Source organism: Pholis gunnellus, assembly GCF_910591455.1.
Source record: "Pholis gunnellus genome assembly, chromosome: 16".
NCBI lineage: Eukaryota > Metazoa > Chordata > Actinopteri > Perciformes > Pholidae > Pholis > Pholis gunnellus.
Window position 1 is genome coordinate 2,272,741 of NC_136543.1, and position 16,009 is coordinate 2,288,749.

The window sequence follows — 16,009 nt, forward strand, 5'->3', positions numbered from 1 at the left end:
TAGATTTTTACTGACTTTATCTCTCGTTGCACTATGCACTTTGCTGCTGTAATCCCGCAACACTGTGGGACTGAGAAAGGGTTATCTTATTTTATCAAGACAGGTAAGTCCCAAAGACCCAAGTCAAGTCTCAAATCAAGGTAGCTGGCTCAGAGGGGGTCATCCTTCAATCAGAGGATTGGCGGTGCAATCCCCGGGTCCTCCGGTCCATGTCGATGTGTCCTTGGGCAAGACACTAATCCCCAAATTGCTAGTATATTAATATATTACTTTCAAAATAAACATTTGAAAAGAAAACGGTTCCAGTGCGCCATAGTATGTTATCCCTGTAAATGTTTTGCATGCTGACGCTTTTAACACAGCCACAGGTCACCCTTAAGCCTAATTTGTACTTCTACTGAAGAGCTTGGGCAGAGCTCACGCAAGGCCACAGAGATGGCTTGTGACACAACGTGCACCTTCTGAAAAATGGGACTGCACGCCAGGCACCGCAGACGGAAGTTTGATTGGACATCAGAGCCAGGAGAAGGGTTTTGCAGAGAATTGTTGTCACAGATCTGCCCCAGTACTCTGTATGTCTGGCATAGGACAGAGGGACACATCCAAGTCATCCGATTCATAACGAGTCTGACTTGAGTCCAAGTCATGTGACTCAAAACCAAACCTCTACAATACACACAGTACAATACATGCTAGTTACAACAACGCTAAGCTGTATGAGGTCCAAAGAAATACATCAACCTTGTTTTACTAGGTACATTTTTTATCATACATATATATATATATATATATATATATATATATATATATATATATATATATATATATACACACACACACACACACACACACACACACACACACACATATTTATATATATATATATACATTCTTTTTTATTAAGATATATAATTAAATGATACAGATTGAATGTGATATAATCGATTATAAAACATTTCTCTCATATGCAGACAGTCACAAATGAAAGTCACAAAAGACAAAACTCTTAAAATGTATTTGTAAAGTAAGTTGCCATCCAGAGTTACAACCAGCTGAATATGTTGCCAACAGGTGTGAACTTTAACTTTAGGAATAACATGGTCTAAGAGGAGCTCTTGGTGTTTACTTCTAAAGGACTGTATATTAAAGGCACAGCAGGTTTAAAGAGACCAAATTTGACTATGTACAAACAATCACGAGGTACAAATACAGTAATCGTGACTCTATACAAATGAAGCCTGGTGAAGAGGTGAATCGAGCAAACATGGTTCAAATCAGGATGCACACATCAATCTAGTCAACAACCCCTATGAGAGTTTACTTGGTTTATGCAGGTACGTTGCCCTCCTAGATTAAAAACGATAATCGGTAACGGCTGAGACTCAAATAACAAGAACAAAAGCAGGCCGTCGATTACACAGCCTGGCTGAACTAGAATGAACTGGACTCATCACTCTGCTGCTCTGAGTTCTAACATACATTATAGTTTCATTTTTAATCGCTTCCACTCAGCAGATTTGTTTTTTTCCCAATTGATGTTAAGCAACTGTCTGTAAGCAGATTTTTCACAATAAAAGCCTCCCAGGAAGGGGAAGACGTGAAATAACAGAGAAGGTAATGTTGACTTTTATTGACGGTAACATATGGTTTAAACAAAGGAGAACAGACTGGACTTTGTATGTGAATGCAAACATTGTTTTTTCCCCAGAGCAACAGAGAGGGGAGTATGACAGGAATCACTGCATAATATAAAACTGATTTAAAGACTCCTCAATGTTTGAATGGAACAATGATTCATACAGCTTCTTCTCTTAGGTATAGACAGAGTACAGCATGTACTCTGTCTATACCTAAGAGGCAGACAGAATGAATAATACAATAAACAAAACGCTGGCAGAAGATTCTGATGGATCAGAAGGAGAAATTCAGGAAGCTAAATGAAAACTGTTGTGAAAGAGTCAAAGCACTAGTTACAGGTAGTGCTTCATATAATGTCTAATATATAAATCACATCATATCAAATCATTACACAAGAGCTGTAGTTAGTAAAAATAGTGTTACTGTGTTTTCCATTCATGATGAAGGCTATTTGTTGTCCGAGTACTAAGCTTCTGTGCAATCAATTATAACCATCACTTAAGGACATGTCAGCCTGAGAACCTGCTTTCTGTAGGTCTGGCATCCCTCCACATCTGTAATAAACAGACGGAACTCTCAAAGTTAATACCCGAGATCTGGCAAAATTGAGGCATCGCTAAAAAAAGTGTGACGGGGCAAGAAACATGAGCAGTCAGTGGACGTAAGACTGAGACCTGAACCTGGCACGTACCCGGGTCACCTACAGAGACCTGAAGCTCTCCCTATGCTCGCAAATAAAGACACGCAGACCCAGAAGAACAGTTAGAGAGAGAAATGTCTAAAACATTTGAAAACCAAACATGATCCCAACCCAGGCCTGAGGCCTAAAACCTGATCCCCTTGGACCTGGGCCCATGATCAGATGGGTTGTAACCAAGGTTACCAGGTTAAGCCAACATATTTGAAAGAGACAACAAAGGCGAGCGGTAACATTATTACCCTAACTGTCAAACATCAGGTCTTTCAATGTTTCCCCATCATCAGTTGTACAGCCAGTGAAATGACGACGCTTCCTTTCCAACGTTTAGTCTTTGGAGTTCAATACCACTGCATTGAAAATGGATAAGAAATAACAGAAACGTTATGTTTTGCAGTTCCACCACTTATTTTATGTTTCATCTAATCTTGTAAGCTTCTACTTGTTCATAATGCTACAGAATCACATGTACTTGTTCAGTGTGCTGCAGGACAGGAACCCCTCAAATACCCAACAATCAGTCGAAGTTCCCCAGAGCGTGAACTCCCGGTGCTGATACCAGAACCCTAACCGACTAGGCGCTGTGAAGCACGGAGTTTTCCAAAGTGAAGTCGTACTGAAAGTTAACCAGGTTGTAGTTCATGTCCCGGGACAGCAGCACATCGGGGATGAGGGGGAGCCCCGCCTGCGCAGCCAGGACATGTGGAGCCAGAGTGAAGGGGACGTCCCCGAGGAGATCCGAGAGGGCCGAGGCCTCCACCGCCGAAGTCCCTGCTGCTGTGACTGTAGGAGGCAACGCCGTGGGAGCCGGAGCCGGACAGGAAGACTGTGAGGAAACGGAGACACACAGTTAATGTCAGTGTGCAGGGCTCATCGGTTCTTTTCAGTGGCTCTTCTTTTTCGAAAAATCAAATATCACAATATTTTTGACCAAATACTTGTACGATATTTAAGGTGCTTTCACAAAATATTTACACAATGAGATTTTTCATGAATAATAACAGTAATAGTCCAACAGGTTTTGTATTTTGGGGTATAAAGACATGGCAGTCTCTCGGGGTAGTTTTGTTCCATTCAGTTATGACTGTGCAAGCTTTCTTTGGAATATGATATTCTGTCCTCGGTCATGTTTTAGATGTATTTTGCGTACAGTTCTGCACTAAGATGCACATTCCAACATGCTGTTCCTAATTAGTGCAGTTTGCTGAACAACAAAGCTTTGGTGCCGTCATGAAACGAAAGTGTTGCTAAATGACAGTAAATTCCCATTCTGTGATTCATTGTGGCTGTAAAGAAGCATATGGAAGCGGTTTCCCATGAGTAGAGACTTAATGTGACATCGTGTTTATTCCATCATTGGCTTTGAAGCAGATGGGCATTGTACTGTGTGTGGAGGAGTCAGAGCTAAGGTGTGGTCCATACCCCTGCAGCCGGGATCGAGACCACGAACCCTCTGCTGCCTTCCCCTCATCCAAATGACCAGAGGCTGAGAGTTAGCGCGCAGCAATGAGCAAAGACTTAGTCCCCACCGTGGTGTTCTGTGGTAGTGGATCTGGTTACAGCGCATGCATTAAACCGCAATGTCCTGGGTTCAGCTTCTGCCCTTTGACCTTTGTTGCATCCTCCCTTCCATTTCTACACTGTCCTTTGTCAAAGGCATCAATACAGCGAGAATCTGAAAGAAGCATACTGAACACACACAACATGTCTTCAGACTCACAGCAGCAGGGACTTTAATTAACCCTCTGAACCCTGAAACCCGCTGGCAAGATGGAAAAGCATCTTTTCTTTAAACAACCGCTAATACTACACCATTCATCACAACCCAAAGCTGTCAAAACATTCATAATAGTCAGATTTCCATCTTTCCGATGGTCCTCAAACACATCATGTGTGACAAACGCTTCTGTCCGAAAAACAAACAGAAACTAAGCTTAAAATTGTAATATTTCATCAAAAACATTTTATTCTCCATGTGTCATTTAAAAACTCGCCCCGAATTAACCGTTAAAAAACATAAAATGATGAGCTGCTCAGCTTAACTAGGAAGCCATGAGACCAACAGTCATGTGACAACAACTCAGTGAATCTTTGACTGAACTGCAGGCTGCTGAGCAGAGAGGAGAGGAGAGGAGAGGAGGGAAGAGGAGAGGAGAGGAGAGGGGAGAGGAGAGGAGAGGAGAGGCTGCAAGTAGAGGTTGTAAAAATGTAAATAATTCAATATACATAGCGACTTGTATTTTTTTTGCATCCGAGTTCTCTCTACTTCTAGTCATGATTGTGCTGTTACCATAGAGGAGCATGACTTTTATATTGCAGTGAAAATCAAAGCTACAGAGAGGAAGATATGACAGGAGAGGAAAACGACCTGAGTCTGCTTGTGTTCAGAGGCAGAGACAATGCTGTAACAGTGAGGGTGGATATGCAAATAAACCTCATGAAGTCTTCTAAATGTTGGGGGTTGTTTGATGAGCTGGACTAATGTGGGGGAAGTTTACACATTCATTCCACTAAATCTTTTCTCGTAGCTTCAGAGAACAGCGGACCTGAATGTGAAAGATCCAGAGTGGCAGATTTGACACGTTGTTTTTGTGCTTTGGCATGTAATTAGAGGCAAATGTGAGACTAAATGCAGAGAAGATGTTGTTACAGGAAATGGTTATTCCTCTGCAATTAAGAGCCAGAGATTTCCTTTGGGACTGGAGCACAGAGCGGGTGGAGCGACAGGGTCCCAGATCTAGTTTCTGTAATGATCTCAGAGACAGTTTCTATGAAACAAAGCACAACATACAGATGCTGCACCTGGGAATGATTCTGATGCTAGCAGTGAGGACACAGTGACTATGTACACAGAAATCATTCCGTCATATTTTCCTGCATATGAGAGTAAGTAAAACAAACTTCCACTCCCCTGATTGGTTTAATGTTATCTGGTTATTATGTGAAACCCACATCTAGGTGAATGCAACGACATTTTGCAGGACGACCCAAGTAGAAGTCAAAGCTACTCCCATTGTGGTAGCTGCCCTGCATTTACTTTACACACTAATGTATTAAACCCTTATTTTCTCTATTAACTGATTCATCATTTTGTCTATAAAAATATAAATAAATAGTGAAAAATGCCCAAAGTGACATTTTCAAATGTTTTGTCCAACCAACTGTCTAAAACTAAAACGACAACTAACAACTAAAAGTTTCCCCCCAGTTACCATGACACCAGCAAAAGCATTTTAGCTTTTAACGATTAACCCATTAACAAAATAGTTGTCTGTTACTCTTCTGTCGAATGACAGCTCTTTGAATCAAGTGCTCCATCCATCATGTGATGCTGCCTTTATGCAGAACACGGAGAACTGAGGCCGTACATTGGAGCGTGGTGTGGAACAGGAAACATGTGATACGGTTAGTGTTCACGCTTCAGCGTCAGCAAGCTTTACACTCGAGTTGTTAATATTTGTAATGAGCAGAAGAATTCAAATTTTGAAGCATTTAAAAATATTTCAAATGAAGTTATGGTGCATTAACTGATGAATGATTCTATGATGTACCGTCTGTCCTAACGGACTGTGTCCCGGCCATGCAATACACAATAATTCAACACTAGCATCCTGCTGATTATATACCAGGGAGTGGGTGTGAAGAAAGGTGCAGAAGACAGCGTCCGGAACTCAACAATGGGATTCACGAGTGACCATTAGGCCGCCGCGATACGAGGATGATCGTCGACGTGCAGAAACATCGTTCAGTATTGCGATGACCCAAGCCGTGCACATAATCCAAATGAATATAGAGGAAACACGCACAGCAGCTGTTAAGAACACTTGTTTTATCTGTGTGGGTGTTTTGACCGTGTACGCTTTGGAGTGAGGTTCTCAGGGCTTCCTGTTGCACCATGTGATTAAAAGCTAGAGGGATGAGCCACTCTAACTGTGTGACATCATTCCAGGATGCCATATGGACTGAATGTGTGCACGCACGCACGCGCGCACGGACAGCTGGTGATGCTCACAGCTACAGACTCAAAGCTGAATCACTCAGTATACGAAGCTAAAAGCTCTGATTCATGAGCTCCACCATGGAAACCTCAACACGCTCACCCTATATGGCTGCACGATGACGTTTGTCGACGGCTGTGCGATGATCATGGTCTGCATCTTCCTCCTCTGCTCCTCAACGGTCTCTCCTGCAGGAGGAATGTGGTAGAAAGTAGATTATTAACAATACCTATTAAAAGGTACAATGTGTAATTATAAAGAAAAATGGGGCAGCATTTCACCTCCACTACTGAGTCCACACAATCTAAATGTACATTCATAGAGACATGAAAAAAAAGCAGTTACTAGCAGCAGGGCGAGAATACACAACATTCAACCAAACCGAAACTCTGACAAGATCACTACAACACTGCTATCTTCTACGTTAGCCATCGGCGTGTTTACTGTCACACTAACCAGGGCTGTACGGTCTGTGTCCACTTTACTTTGTTTATTGGATTAAATCCAAAGTGGCAGAAACAAGAAAAAAATTAATTTCGTTTCATCCTCCTTGCCACCAGGAGACTGCTCCAGCAGGAGAACGGCGCTGTGGGACATACATTTCAATTAGCAGAAGTGGACATAGTCACAAGGTAGCCCCGCCCTAATGCACACCCTGCTTTATGGTCTGTTGGACTCTAATGGAGCATCATTTACTAAATGAACATCATGCTGTATTGAAGAAGAGTTGAAACTAGAGATTGAGACCATAAACTCATGTTTACAATGTTTACTGAGGTAATAAATCAAGAGAGAAGTAGAGTCATTCTCTCATAGACTTCTATACAACCAGAGGAGTCGCCCCCTGATGGCCACTAGATAGAATGCAGCTTTAAGGCACTCCAGTATTGGCTTCACTTTTCAGAATTAAAGGTAACTGCCTGGTTAGCAGCAGTAGCAACTCTCACTAGCACAGCCGGTGAGAAGCGGTGACCCAGCTCTCCACCAGACAGCTGTGACTCCCAGCTCTGGGTCCAACCTGTGGAATGGTAGCAACAGACAGTCTGCCGATCCAGCGAGTCAGGGCAGTCCTCTGGTATCACACCCCGGGGCTCGGGGGTTTGCGCTGGCTGGATCTGAATTGCTATAGCTAACTGAAGGTCTACCGCTAAGTGAATTGATTTACAGTACGTTTCTTCTTAGACACAAAGCAGGTGAATGAGGGGGATTATTTGCGCTGCTGTACAAAAGCTTTTTCTGATCACAACAATGGATTAAAAAGCATTAGGACTGCTGAGAATGAGCCGACAAGTATTCTGAGGTGGAGTCTGTGCCTCCAAATCTGAGCAGCCTTTATCCTGTGATTAGCTGCACATTGAGCTGCTGTCACTGAGACAATTAATTAGATCTCCCTCGTCAAGAGGCTGAAACGCTGAGTGAGGGGAGGCACAAAGTAAAAAGGGAACGCTGTGATCCTTCCCTCCCTCTCAAGGGCCACTTGTCCACACCGACGTCATTGTCTCAGCTCCGTGTGCAGCTTCCAGATGGAAGGACGGTGCTTTCCTCAGGGATGTAACGAGCCTCTTTGTGTGCGCATAGATGCTATCTTCAACCATCTGATCCCACATCAGCTGAGATCGTGTTTCTCACAAACTTCTCTGCGATGTTTACTCTTATTATCGCTGCATGTTTGGGGTTTTATTCCAACATGAAAACAATGTGTTTTTTTTTACCCTGTGTTTATGAATAAAACAATTGATATACAATGCACGTCATGTGGACGTGAACACTTTAACGAATTAAAGCTAAAAATCTGCAAATGAATAACCTCATTGTCATTATTTCATCTCAAATTGTGTTTTTGGGAGCTTAGAAGGAGCCGTTTGTCTACACACCTGTCCTCTTCATGGAGTCCACCATGTTTCTGCAAAAGCCCAGAAGGGACAAACTAGCTCTAGCGAGTCTTTCACGTTTTTTAGTTACCTGAAGGTCAAACTGTGGTAACGTGAGCCACCACTAGATGACACTAACTCCCACACACTGTCCCTTTAAAGGGGAGAGTTGTTGTTTTTGAAGTTGTATGAGGTACTTCTCCAGCAATGAACTGCTGTGTATTTGAAGTCTACGCTATATTTAGAATGTTTTCTGACGGGTAACTGAAATGAAAGTAAAACTTATTTATGCTCTGTAAGAAGCTGCCAGACTCTGTTGATAACGACAGAAAAGTTTCATTTACAGTTCAGTTAACCGTCAGAAGATATTCTAAATATAGCGTACACTTGGTATGATAATTGTTTTTTTAGGTGTCCACAGCGGTACAATGCTTTGCTCCTGTCTGAACGTCATACAAACACTAACTATCCTTTAATGGTCCTGGAACATCACACCCGGCTTTAGGAGAGACCTGGAAAAAGCCTGAGTCCGTCCTTTAGGTTAAAACAGCAGAAAATCCAGTTTAGCAAAACCATTCCTATTAACAAATTAAATAATGTTTTACAGAGCCAACAATAAATGAGTCTACATATAATAGACCAAACCATAATCGATTCATTGAGAAATGTCAACAGATTCATTTCAAATGAAAATAAGTTATTTGCAGCAGTGCTTTCCATATCATATTAGAACGCCTGACTCTATTAATATTTCATATTAAATCTGTTACTATTTGTAAATCATGTTTAAAGATATATTCGTTCGTGCTGGTTGTAAGGCCGTCTATGCTACGAGGATGTGACTAAATGTGAAGCGGAGAGTGAGCTCAGTTGGTTGCATCGATGTGAAACAAACAGCCTGGCTCTGACACTTGTTCTCTGCCAAAAATAACAGGCAGCTCCTGACCATCTGTGTCGGCTCCTCCAGTCAAAGTCACGGCTAGTTAACGGCAAATAACACTGCACGCTTCTGTGGACTGTTGTGATGTTAGGTAAGAACAGGAGGATGTAGAATCAGTTTTAACTAACAGGAACTACAAGCTAAATATTTAAATAGAAATGATTCTGTCGAATTATCGGGGTATCACACTACTCAGCCTCCCGGGGAAAGCTTATGCCAGGGTGCTGGAAAGGAGGCTCCGACCGTTTGTCGAACCTCGGATTCAAGAGGAGCAGTGCGGATTCCGTCCCGGCCGTGGAACAGTGGACCAGCTCTTTACCCTCGCAAGACTACTGGAGGGGTTCTGGGAGTTTGCCACCCAACCAACCAGTCTAAATGTGTTTTGTGAACTTGGAGAAGGCTTTCGACCGGGTCCCTCGGGGGTTCTTGTGGGGGGTGCTGCGGGAGTATGGGGTGCCGGACCCGTTACAACGGGCTATCCAGTCTCTGTACGACTGTGTCCGCATTCTCGGCAATAAGTCAGACACGTTCCCGGTGGGTGTTGGCCTCCGCCAGGGCTGCCCTTTGTCACCGGTCCTGTTCGTGACTTTCATGGACAGGATTTCTAGGCGTAGCCGGGCGGTGGAGAACGTCAGGTTCGGGGGTCTCGGGATCACCTCTCTGCTGTTTGCAGATGATGTGGTCCTGTTGGCCTCCTCGGATCGTGACCTCCAGCATTCATTGGGGCGGTTTGCAGCAGAGTGTGAAGCGGCAGGGATGAGAGTTAGCACCTCAAAATCCGAGGCCATGGTGCTCTGCCGAAAGCCGGTGGATTGCTCCCTCCAGGTGGGGACGGAGTGCCTACCTCAAGTGAAGGAGTTTAAGTATCTCGGGGTCTTGTTCACGAGTGAGGGTAAGATGGAGCGGGAGATCGACAGGCGGATCGGTGCGGCTGCAGCAGTAAAGCAGGCGCTGCACCGGACCGTCTTGGTGAAGAGAGAGCTGAGCCGGAAGACAAAGCTCTCAATTTACTGGTCGGTCTACGTTCCTGCCCTCACCTATGGTCACGAACTCTGGGTCGTGACCGAAAGGACAAGGTCGCGGGTACAAGCGGCCGAAATGAGTTTCCTCCGTAGGGTGGCCGGGCTCAGCCTTAGAGATAGGGTAAGGAGCTCGGACATCAGGAGGGAACTTTGAGTCGAGCCGCTACTCCTTCGCATCGAAAGGAGTCAGCTGAGGTGGTTTTAGGATGCCTCCTGGACGCCTCCCGCTGGAGGTTTTCCGGGCAAGTCCAACTGGGAGGAGACCCCGGGGAAGACCCAGAACACGCTGGAGGGAATATATCTCCCAGCTGGCCTGGGAACGCCTCGGGATCCCCCAGCATGAGCTGGAAAATGTTGCGGGCGAGAGGGAAGTCTGGGTCAGCCTGCTTGGCCTGCTGCCACCGCGACCCGACCCCGGATAAGCGGAGGAAAATGGATGGATGGATGGATGGATTCTGTACACATCCACTTTCATTGTTACGCCATAAACAACAGAATAACCGAACTGCCAATCAGATGTTATTTCAGGGTTTGTAATGGCAAAGTCTTATGATGAGTTGTTGTCATGTGACCCAAGCATTGACTTCCTGTCCTGTGATGACAGGTGGGCGTATGTGATGTAACCTTAAGATCTCCATACCTTGATGATGAGGACCATGAGATGCATGTAAGGGGACCGTGAGTTAAGATTCTGAAGTCAAACTAGAGACATTTCAGAGAGGAGACGGCCCACTGAGAGTCACAGAGACAGGAGACGTTAGGAGACTACAGGGCAGGACCAGAGTCTGTTAACTCCAACAGGAGACGTGAACGTGAACACAGATTATGACCCATTCTATCGCTCCAGTCAGTAAATATTGGACCCATTTTTTCACAAGCCACTTATCTTCCCAACACTAAAATGCCATTTTTTAAAAACAGATTTCAGGAGAAAATGAACTTTGTTCCAGACCAGTGGCGGAGCTGGCTACGCGTCATCTTTGCTATGGAGCGTCTTCGATCACACTACTGTCGCCACGGCCAAGAAATACGTTCATGCTCAAGAAACATGATTGTAAACAAAGTCACACGCTGAGGAAACACTGAGACGATCATGAGATGTGGAGCACAGCAGTGAACCACCACAAACTCATGTGCTAATGTTTCCTTTTGTATTCTTCATCTGTAAAGCTCAGCGTCTCCACGAGCTCCTAGAGCTGTGGATGATAGAACTGTAGTGTATTACCACATGAAAGTTGACCATCTGAATGATGGTTTATCTTATTCATGAAGCATCACACCTGCAAAATTTTGATTCAAAATAACTGGAAAAAGCTACACTCACCTTTTCCCAGTGACATGGTTGAAAATAACGTTTGCATCATTAAAGATCTTTGAAGTGAGCAGTCACACAGTACATGCTTCATGAAGACAATATCACACCGAACTCCAATCAAAATGATGTCACTTTAACAATGCCCTCGGCAATACTTTTCCAGATCATTAGGAGCCACTCTTTGAGCAGTAACACATCAAGACACCACTCCTGCTGAGCCAGTGTGATGCTTTAGATGTATAGAACATGTTAAGAGACAAATATAATATTCCATGAACAAACTGTCAATTTGATACGATATTAGATTGTGTTTCTCACCTATGATAACAAAGCCTCCATCTGCTTCCTTCTCGGGTGTTGACTTCTTTGAGTCTTTCCGGAGTCCAAGGAAGCTGAGCATAACTCCCCTCTGTTCAAAGGAGACACTAGTGGTTAGACCGTGAGGCATCGCGATACGTGAGCCGACCGTGTTCGTGTGACCAAATTGAAGAGCCATTTTGATTGTTGGGAAGAGATTAGCTAGCGACACTCAAAGCTCAACTATCGCTGAGATATTACTTTAGTTATAGGTTCTCAACGCCAACATTAAACATTCAGCTAACACTTCCTGGTATATGTTTAGCTGATATATATCGACAACGAGCGTTACAGCAAAGGACAGTAATAACGTATTAATTCAAAAACATTAACATAGGTGCGCTGTTTCCATCAACTCAAGTCACTGCACGCTAAATGTTTCCTTTAACTAAACGTGATAGTGACGGTCTTACTGTCGTTGTGTCTTGTTGTCCTCGGGTTCAGAGACGGAAATACATTCAGTTCATGGTTCGCTCGTGTTTTCGTTAGTTCGGTTTACTTCAGCCCGTATCAGCTTAGCATGGCCCCGCTAACTATAGTAAACCACACGCTATGACCTAAGTTAATGAATCTTCCGTCGGTACTGTAACCGTGCAATACCACCCGTGTTATGTTATGACGCTGACGTCACTGACCATAATTTAGTCCGTGTTCGTGTAGAAACTATAACACTACCTACAGTTCCTACACAAATCATGTTGCCGGAAACATGTAGCAGAACTATTGAGTGTTGTTTACGGGGAAGGAAATGTCAGAGCACACCGGATATTTCGTAATAAACGTTGGAGGCGTTGGATTTCTATTCCTGTGTTTGCCGTAATTACAAACCCGGCTGCTTTTAAATGTGAATGTAGAAACCCCGCCCGCGAGAGCTTGTATGTGATATAAAAGTATACAACTAAACATTTCCCGCGCGATACTGCTTTGTACGGAGTTTAGTAACGCCACAAACAGCAAACCCGTAAAGATGGCAGGTATACTGGATGTCCCGAAGCCAAGAATAATGTGCTCTTTGCTGTCGCAGTACATAAGCAGACCGGTCTGCTTCGTTGGGCGCGTGGAAAAGGTCAGTATTGCTTTAGTGAGGTTTATTAATAATATTATTTTAACAGTTGCTAGCATGGCTAACGTGGCACGGCTAAATATGAAGCGCTTCTCTCCGCCAGGTTCACCCAACGGGAAAAACGTTCACTGTCGCGGATGGAGAAGGAAAGATCGCAACAGTTGAACTTAACGATCCTGTGAGTAACAACACTTTCTGAATCCGTTCACTACAACTCATCAAATTGAAGTTATTTGTCTTTGATTCCTTTTTGCATATATACTTCTGAACCTCAACTGATTGTCCAATAACTTAACCCAGACGTCAGAGGCCACATCTGTGATGTCATGGGTCCTTCATGTCGTCCTTCCTTTCTGCCTCATAGTGTGTTAGCAACGATGGAGTGACTGTTGATACGCTGGGTTGTTCATTTAAAACTCTTCTAACTAAAGAGGAAATGACGTGATCCAGCTTGTTTTCAATAGACTCTTTATCTTTGGCCTCATGTGTTCTTAGTATGACATACAACCCTGCACCTCATAGATGAGGCTTTCTTCTGTAAGTTAGGGTTTCCACAATTGTGTATATATAATAAATATGTATACAGTATATATTGTTTCCAGTAGGATTAAAGAAGAGTATCTGTTGCACTATAAACATTTATATAACCTTCTTTTTTTTACCAGTTTTCACAACTCTTGTCTCTTAATCCAAACACGGAGGTTAGACAATTTGTACGATGTGAAACTATGTTTAAAGTGTGTTTATTATCAGATATATGTATGTTTAGATTTGTATCATAATACATTGTTTTGTTTTATATTTTCATACAAAATAAGGCGTCATTTATTTATAGTGTCATACTAAACAAACATGGAGTATTCATTTGCAGATATCTGGGAACACAGTAGCAACTCTGGAAACTTGGTTGTTAATTGACCTTCCGTCTTTTTTTAAAGATCTACATTTATCTTTATTTTAAATGGATTGTTCGCTCTGTGACTTGAATGTTTTGGGTGATACAGGAGAGGCACAAACGGTGGTTAGGTTATTAAAGCTACGCAGACCTGCTGAATGTGGTGCTGGTTTTGTGGAAGACTCGCAGTGCTGAGGGAGGACGTACACATAAAATATATTAAATGTAATACATAAAATGTATGCAGCTGAAGGGTTGTGCTGTTGATGCGCCGCTCACAGTGGACTTACAGATGTACTTCAACTCTACTTCTTTTCAGTTGTGTGCAGTCGTACGTTTCTAATGTGTAAAACTCAGAAAAATGAGAATAAAATAGAAAAGTTTACAGAAAATGGTTCAAATTATTTCCACTTCAACTATCTCCAACATCAGTTTCTGTCCATACGAATAATGAGCAACATAATGAGGACTTTCCCTTTTTTATCTTTTCCAAATAGAGAAAGTGTTTCTTTCACCACTATCTTAAAAGAATATGCCATTTTCACTCAGCATGGTATCAATAATGGTATTCTAATGAGTTGTGTTGTGTTCCCCCAGCTTGAGGAAGAGCTGAGCGGTATTGTGGAGGTCATTGGCATGGTGTCCAACAAAGGAGTTCTGATGGCCAGCTCATACAACCTGCTGCGAGAGGACAAGGGCATTGCTTTTGGTAGGTCTGCTTTATTCTTTTTACATACGGTGAATAACAGCAGCAGTCATCCGTGGAGGTTTGAAACTGTGTTCTGTCCGCTCGTCCCACAGACTTGGAACTCTACACTGAAGCCCTGAAAGTCATCCATGACTTCCCGCAGCACTACCCCTTTGAAGTGGCTGCAAGTGGATGAGGCTCATCTGAGAGGGTTTGGTCTCTAGATGTAGAAATAGATTTGTACAAAGGAGTCTGTAATGTCACGTTCTGTCAATAAATTAAAACCTGTAAAGACCAAATAAAGTGGAAAGTTTGATTTATTTTTCTTTCAGCATGAAATTCTCAACAAGACACTTCAACAACCTTCTCTAGTTTGAAGACATGATCTCAATTTAAACGATTTAAGTCTGCCTTAAAACAAAAGCAAAGTGCCAAATGAAGACTTCCTGGAGTAGTTGCTCCGGTCCACACTGACCATCATGAGATCCCCTCTTAACGTGATGTCAGCGTGCACGTATACATTCTAAGTTTATCTGAAGCCAGCGGGATCTTTCAGCACAACAAGTGGAGCAGCTGTCTTCCACAGTGGGTCTCTTTCTCTACGTAGATTCCTCTTCCTGCTACTGTTCCTCTGTCATAATACTAATACAATCATAAATACTATATTTGTGGAGCTAATTTATTTATTTGTTAGGTGTTAGAGTTTAAATTGTAAAATGCTGTTACTTTCAAAAGTTCAGTTCTTTGTTGTCTTGTGAAGTCTAACAGGACATTTGTTTCAGTGCAGCTCTTCAAACACACGTGTAAGTAGAACGTGTGAAAACAGTCATCACAATTCTACATTCAGACATGCATTCTGGTATGAAGTCCTTAACGGAGTTGCGCTGCTCAGCATCCCACCATAACAAACCCCTTGACCCTGACACTGACGGAGCCCTGCAGCTCAATGAGCCGCGGATCACAGCAGCATGCTCTTGGTTGTAGCACACTCTGCTGGTTCTGAATGGTCCACACATGCAGACCTGCTAACATGAAAGGTCGTTTCCAACACTGACTTTTACAAAATTCAAAGTCAGCTGTGGTTATGTGTGAATTGAACAAAGAGTAAATTGAACAGAACTACGTGGTCAGGTTTAGTAAAACGTCCTGCTTTGGCTTATAATATTACGATTGTTATGTTAAGTTACGGACGTATTTTTAAATAAAATAAGTGCATTGGTAACATAACGTAAGTATAAAATAATTAAGACCTTTGTGATTTTAACAACTACGATTTCTTTGTGAGCAGAGAAAGGAACTACAACTCCCATGAAAACTACAAGCGCGGCAAAGCGGGCACTTTCATCATTGTAACTTTTGTCTATATCGCAAAGAAATCCCCAACGCTCTCTTCTAATGTCTTTTTTTCCGTTTTCTTCTGTACTGCGTTGTCTAAAAGCCATTAGAGCGTCGGCTCCTCTGTCCTGTCATTAAACCTGCCGCCGCAGGCTTTCTGTTCCAAATGTTTAGTCTCAATTCCAAACTG

General features: G+C 43.0%; 2 protein-coding genes across 2 annotated transcripts; one reads left to right on the forward strand and one right to left on the reverse strand.

Annotated features, from left to right (window-relative positions):
* Positions 1–890: 890 nt before the first annotated feature.
* umad1 (UBAP1-MVB12-associated (UMA) domain containing 1) lies at positions 891–12,455 on the reverse strand. Its single transcript, XM_079175482.1, has 4 exons — positions 12,252–12,455; positions 11,800–11,890; positions 6,436–6,521; positions 891–3,161 (listed from the first exon to the last, which is right to left on the reverse strand). The coding sequence occupies exons 2-4, from the start codon at positions 11,879–11,881 to the stop codon at positions 2,910–2,912; spliced, it is 420 nt and encodes a 139-aa protein (XP_079031608.1). The 5' UTR covers positions 11,882–11,890; positions 12,252–12,455; the 3' UTR covers positions 891–2,909.
* A 226-nt stretch (positions 12,456–12,681) lies between these two features.
* Positions 12,682–14,775, forward strand: rpa3 (replication protein A3). Its single transcript, XM_079175761.1, has 4 exons — positions 12,682–12,904; positions 13,005–13,079; positions 14,394–14,505; positions 14,598–14,775. Exons 1-4 carry the CDS (start codon positions 12,806–12,808, stop codon positions 14,678–14,680), a joined length of 369 nt encoding a protein of 122 aa, XP_079031887.1. The 5' UTR covers positions 12,682–12,805; the 3' UTR covers positions 14,681–14,775.
* The last annotated feature ends 1,234 nt before the right edge of the window (positions 14,776–16,009 follow it).

Excerpts from the sequence above, each read along its gene's own strand:
- umad1 (XM_079175482.1), bottom strand. The coding sequence starts at position 11,881 with ATGCTCAGCTTCCTTGGACTCCGGAAAGACTCAAAGAAGTCAACACCC. Across the intron at positions 6,522-11,799 it reads TGGAGGCTTTGTTATCATAG|GAGAGACCGTTGAGGAGCAG; the intron begins GTGAGAAACACA and ends TTCCTCCTGCAG. Across the intron at positions 3,162-6,435 it reads TCATCGTGCAGCCATATAGG|TCTTCCTGTCCGGCTCCGGC; the intron begins GTGAGCGTGTTG and ends GTTTCCTCACAG.
- rpa3 (XM_079175761.1), top strand. The coding sequence starts at position 12,806 with ATGGCAGGTATACTGGATGTCCCGAAGCCAAGAATAATGTGCTCTTTG. Across the intron at positions 12,905-13,004 it reads TCGTTGGGCGCGTGGAAAAG|GTTCACCCAACGGGAAAAAC; the intron begins GTCAGTATTGCT and ends TCTCTCCGCCAG. Across the intron at positions 13,080-14,393 it reads CAGTTGAACTTAACGATCCT|CTTGAGGAAGAGCTGAGCGG; the intron begins GTGAGTAACAAC and ends GTGTTCCCCCAG.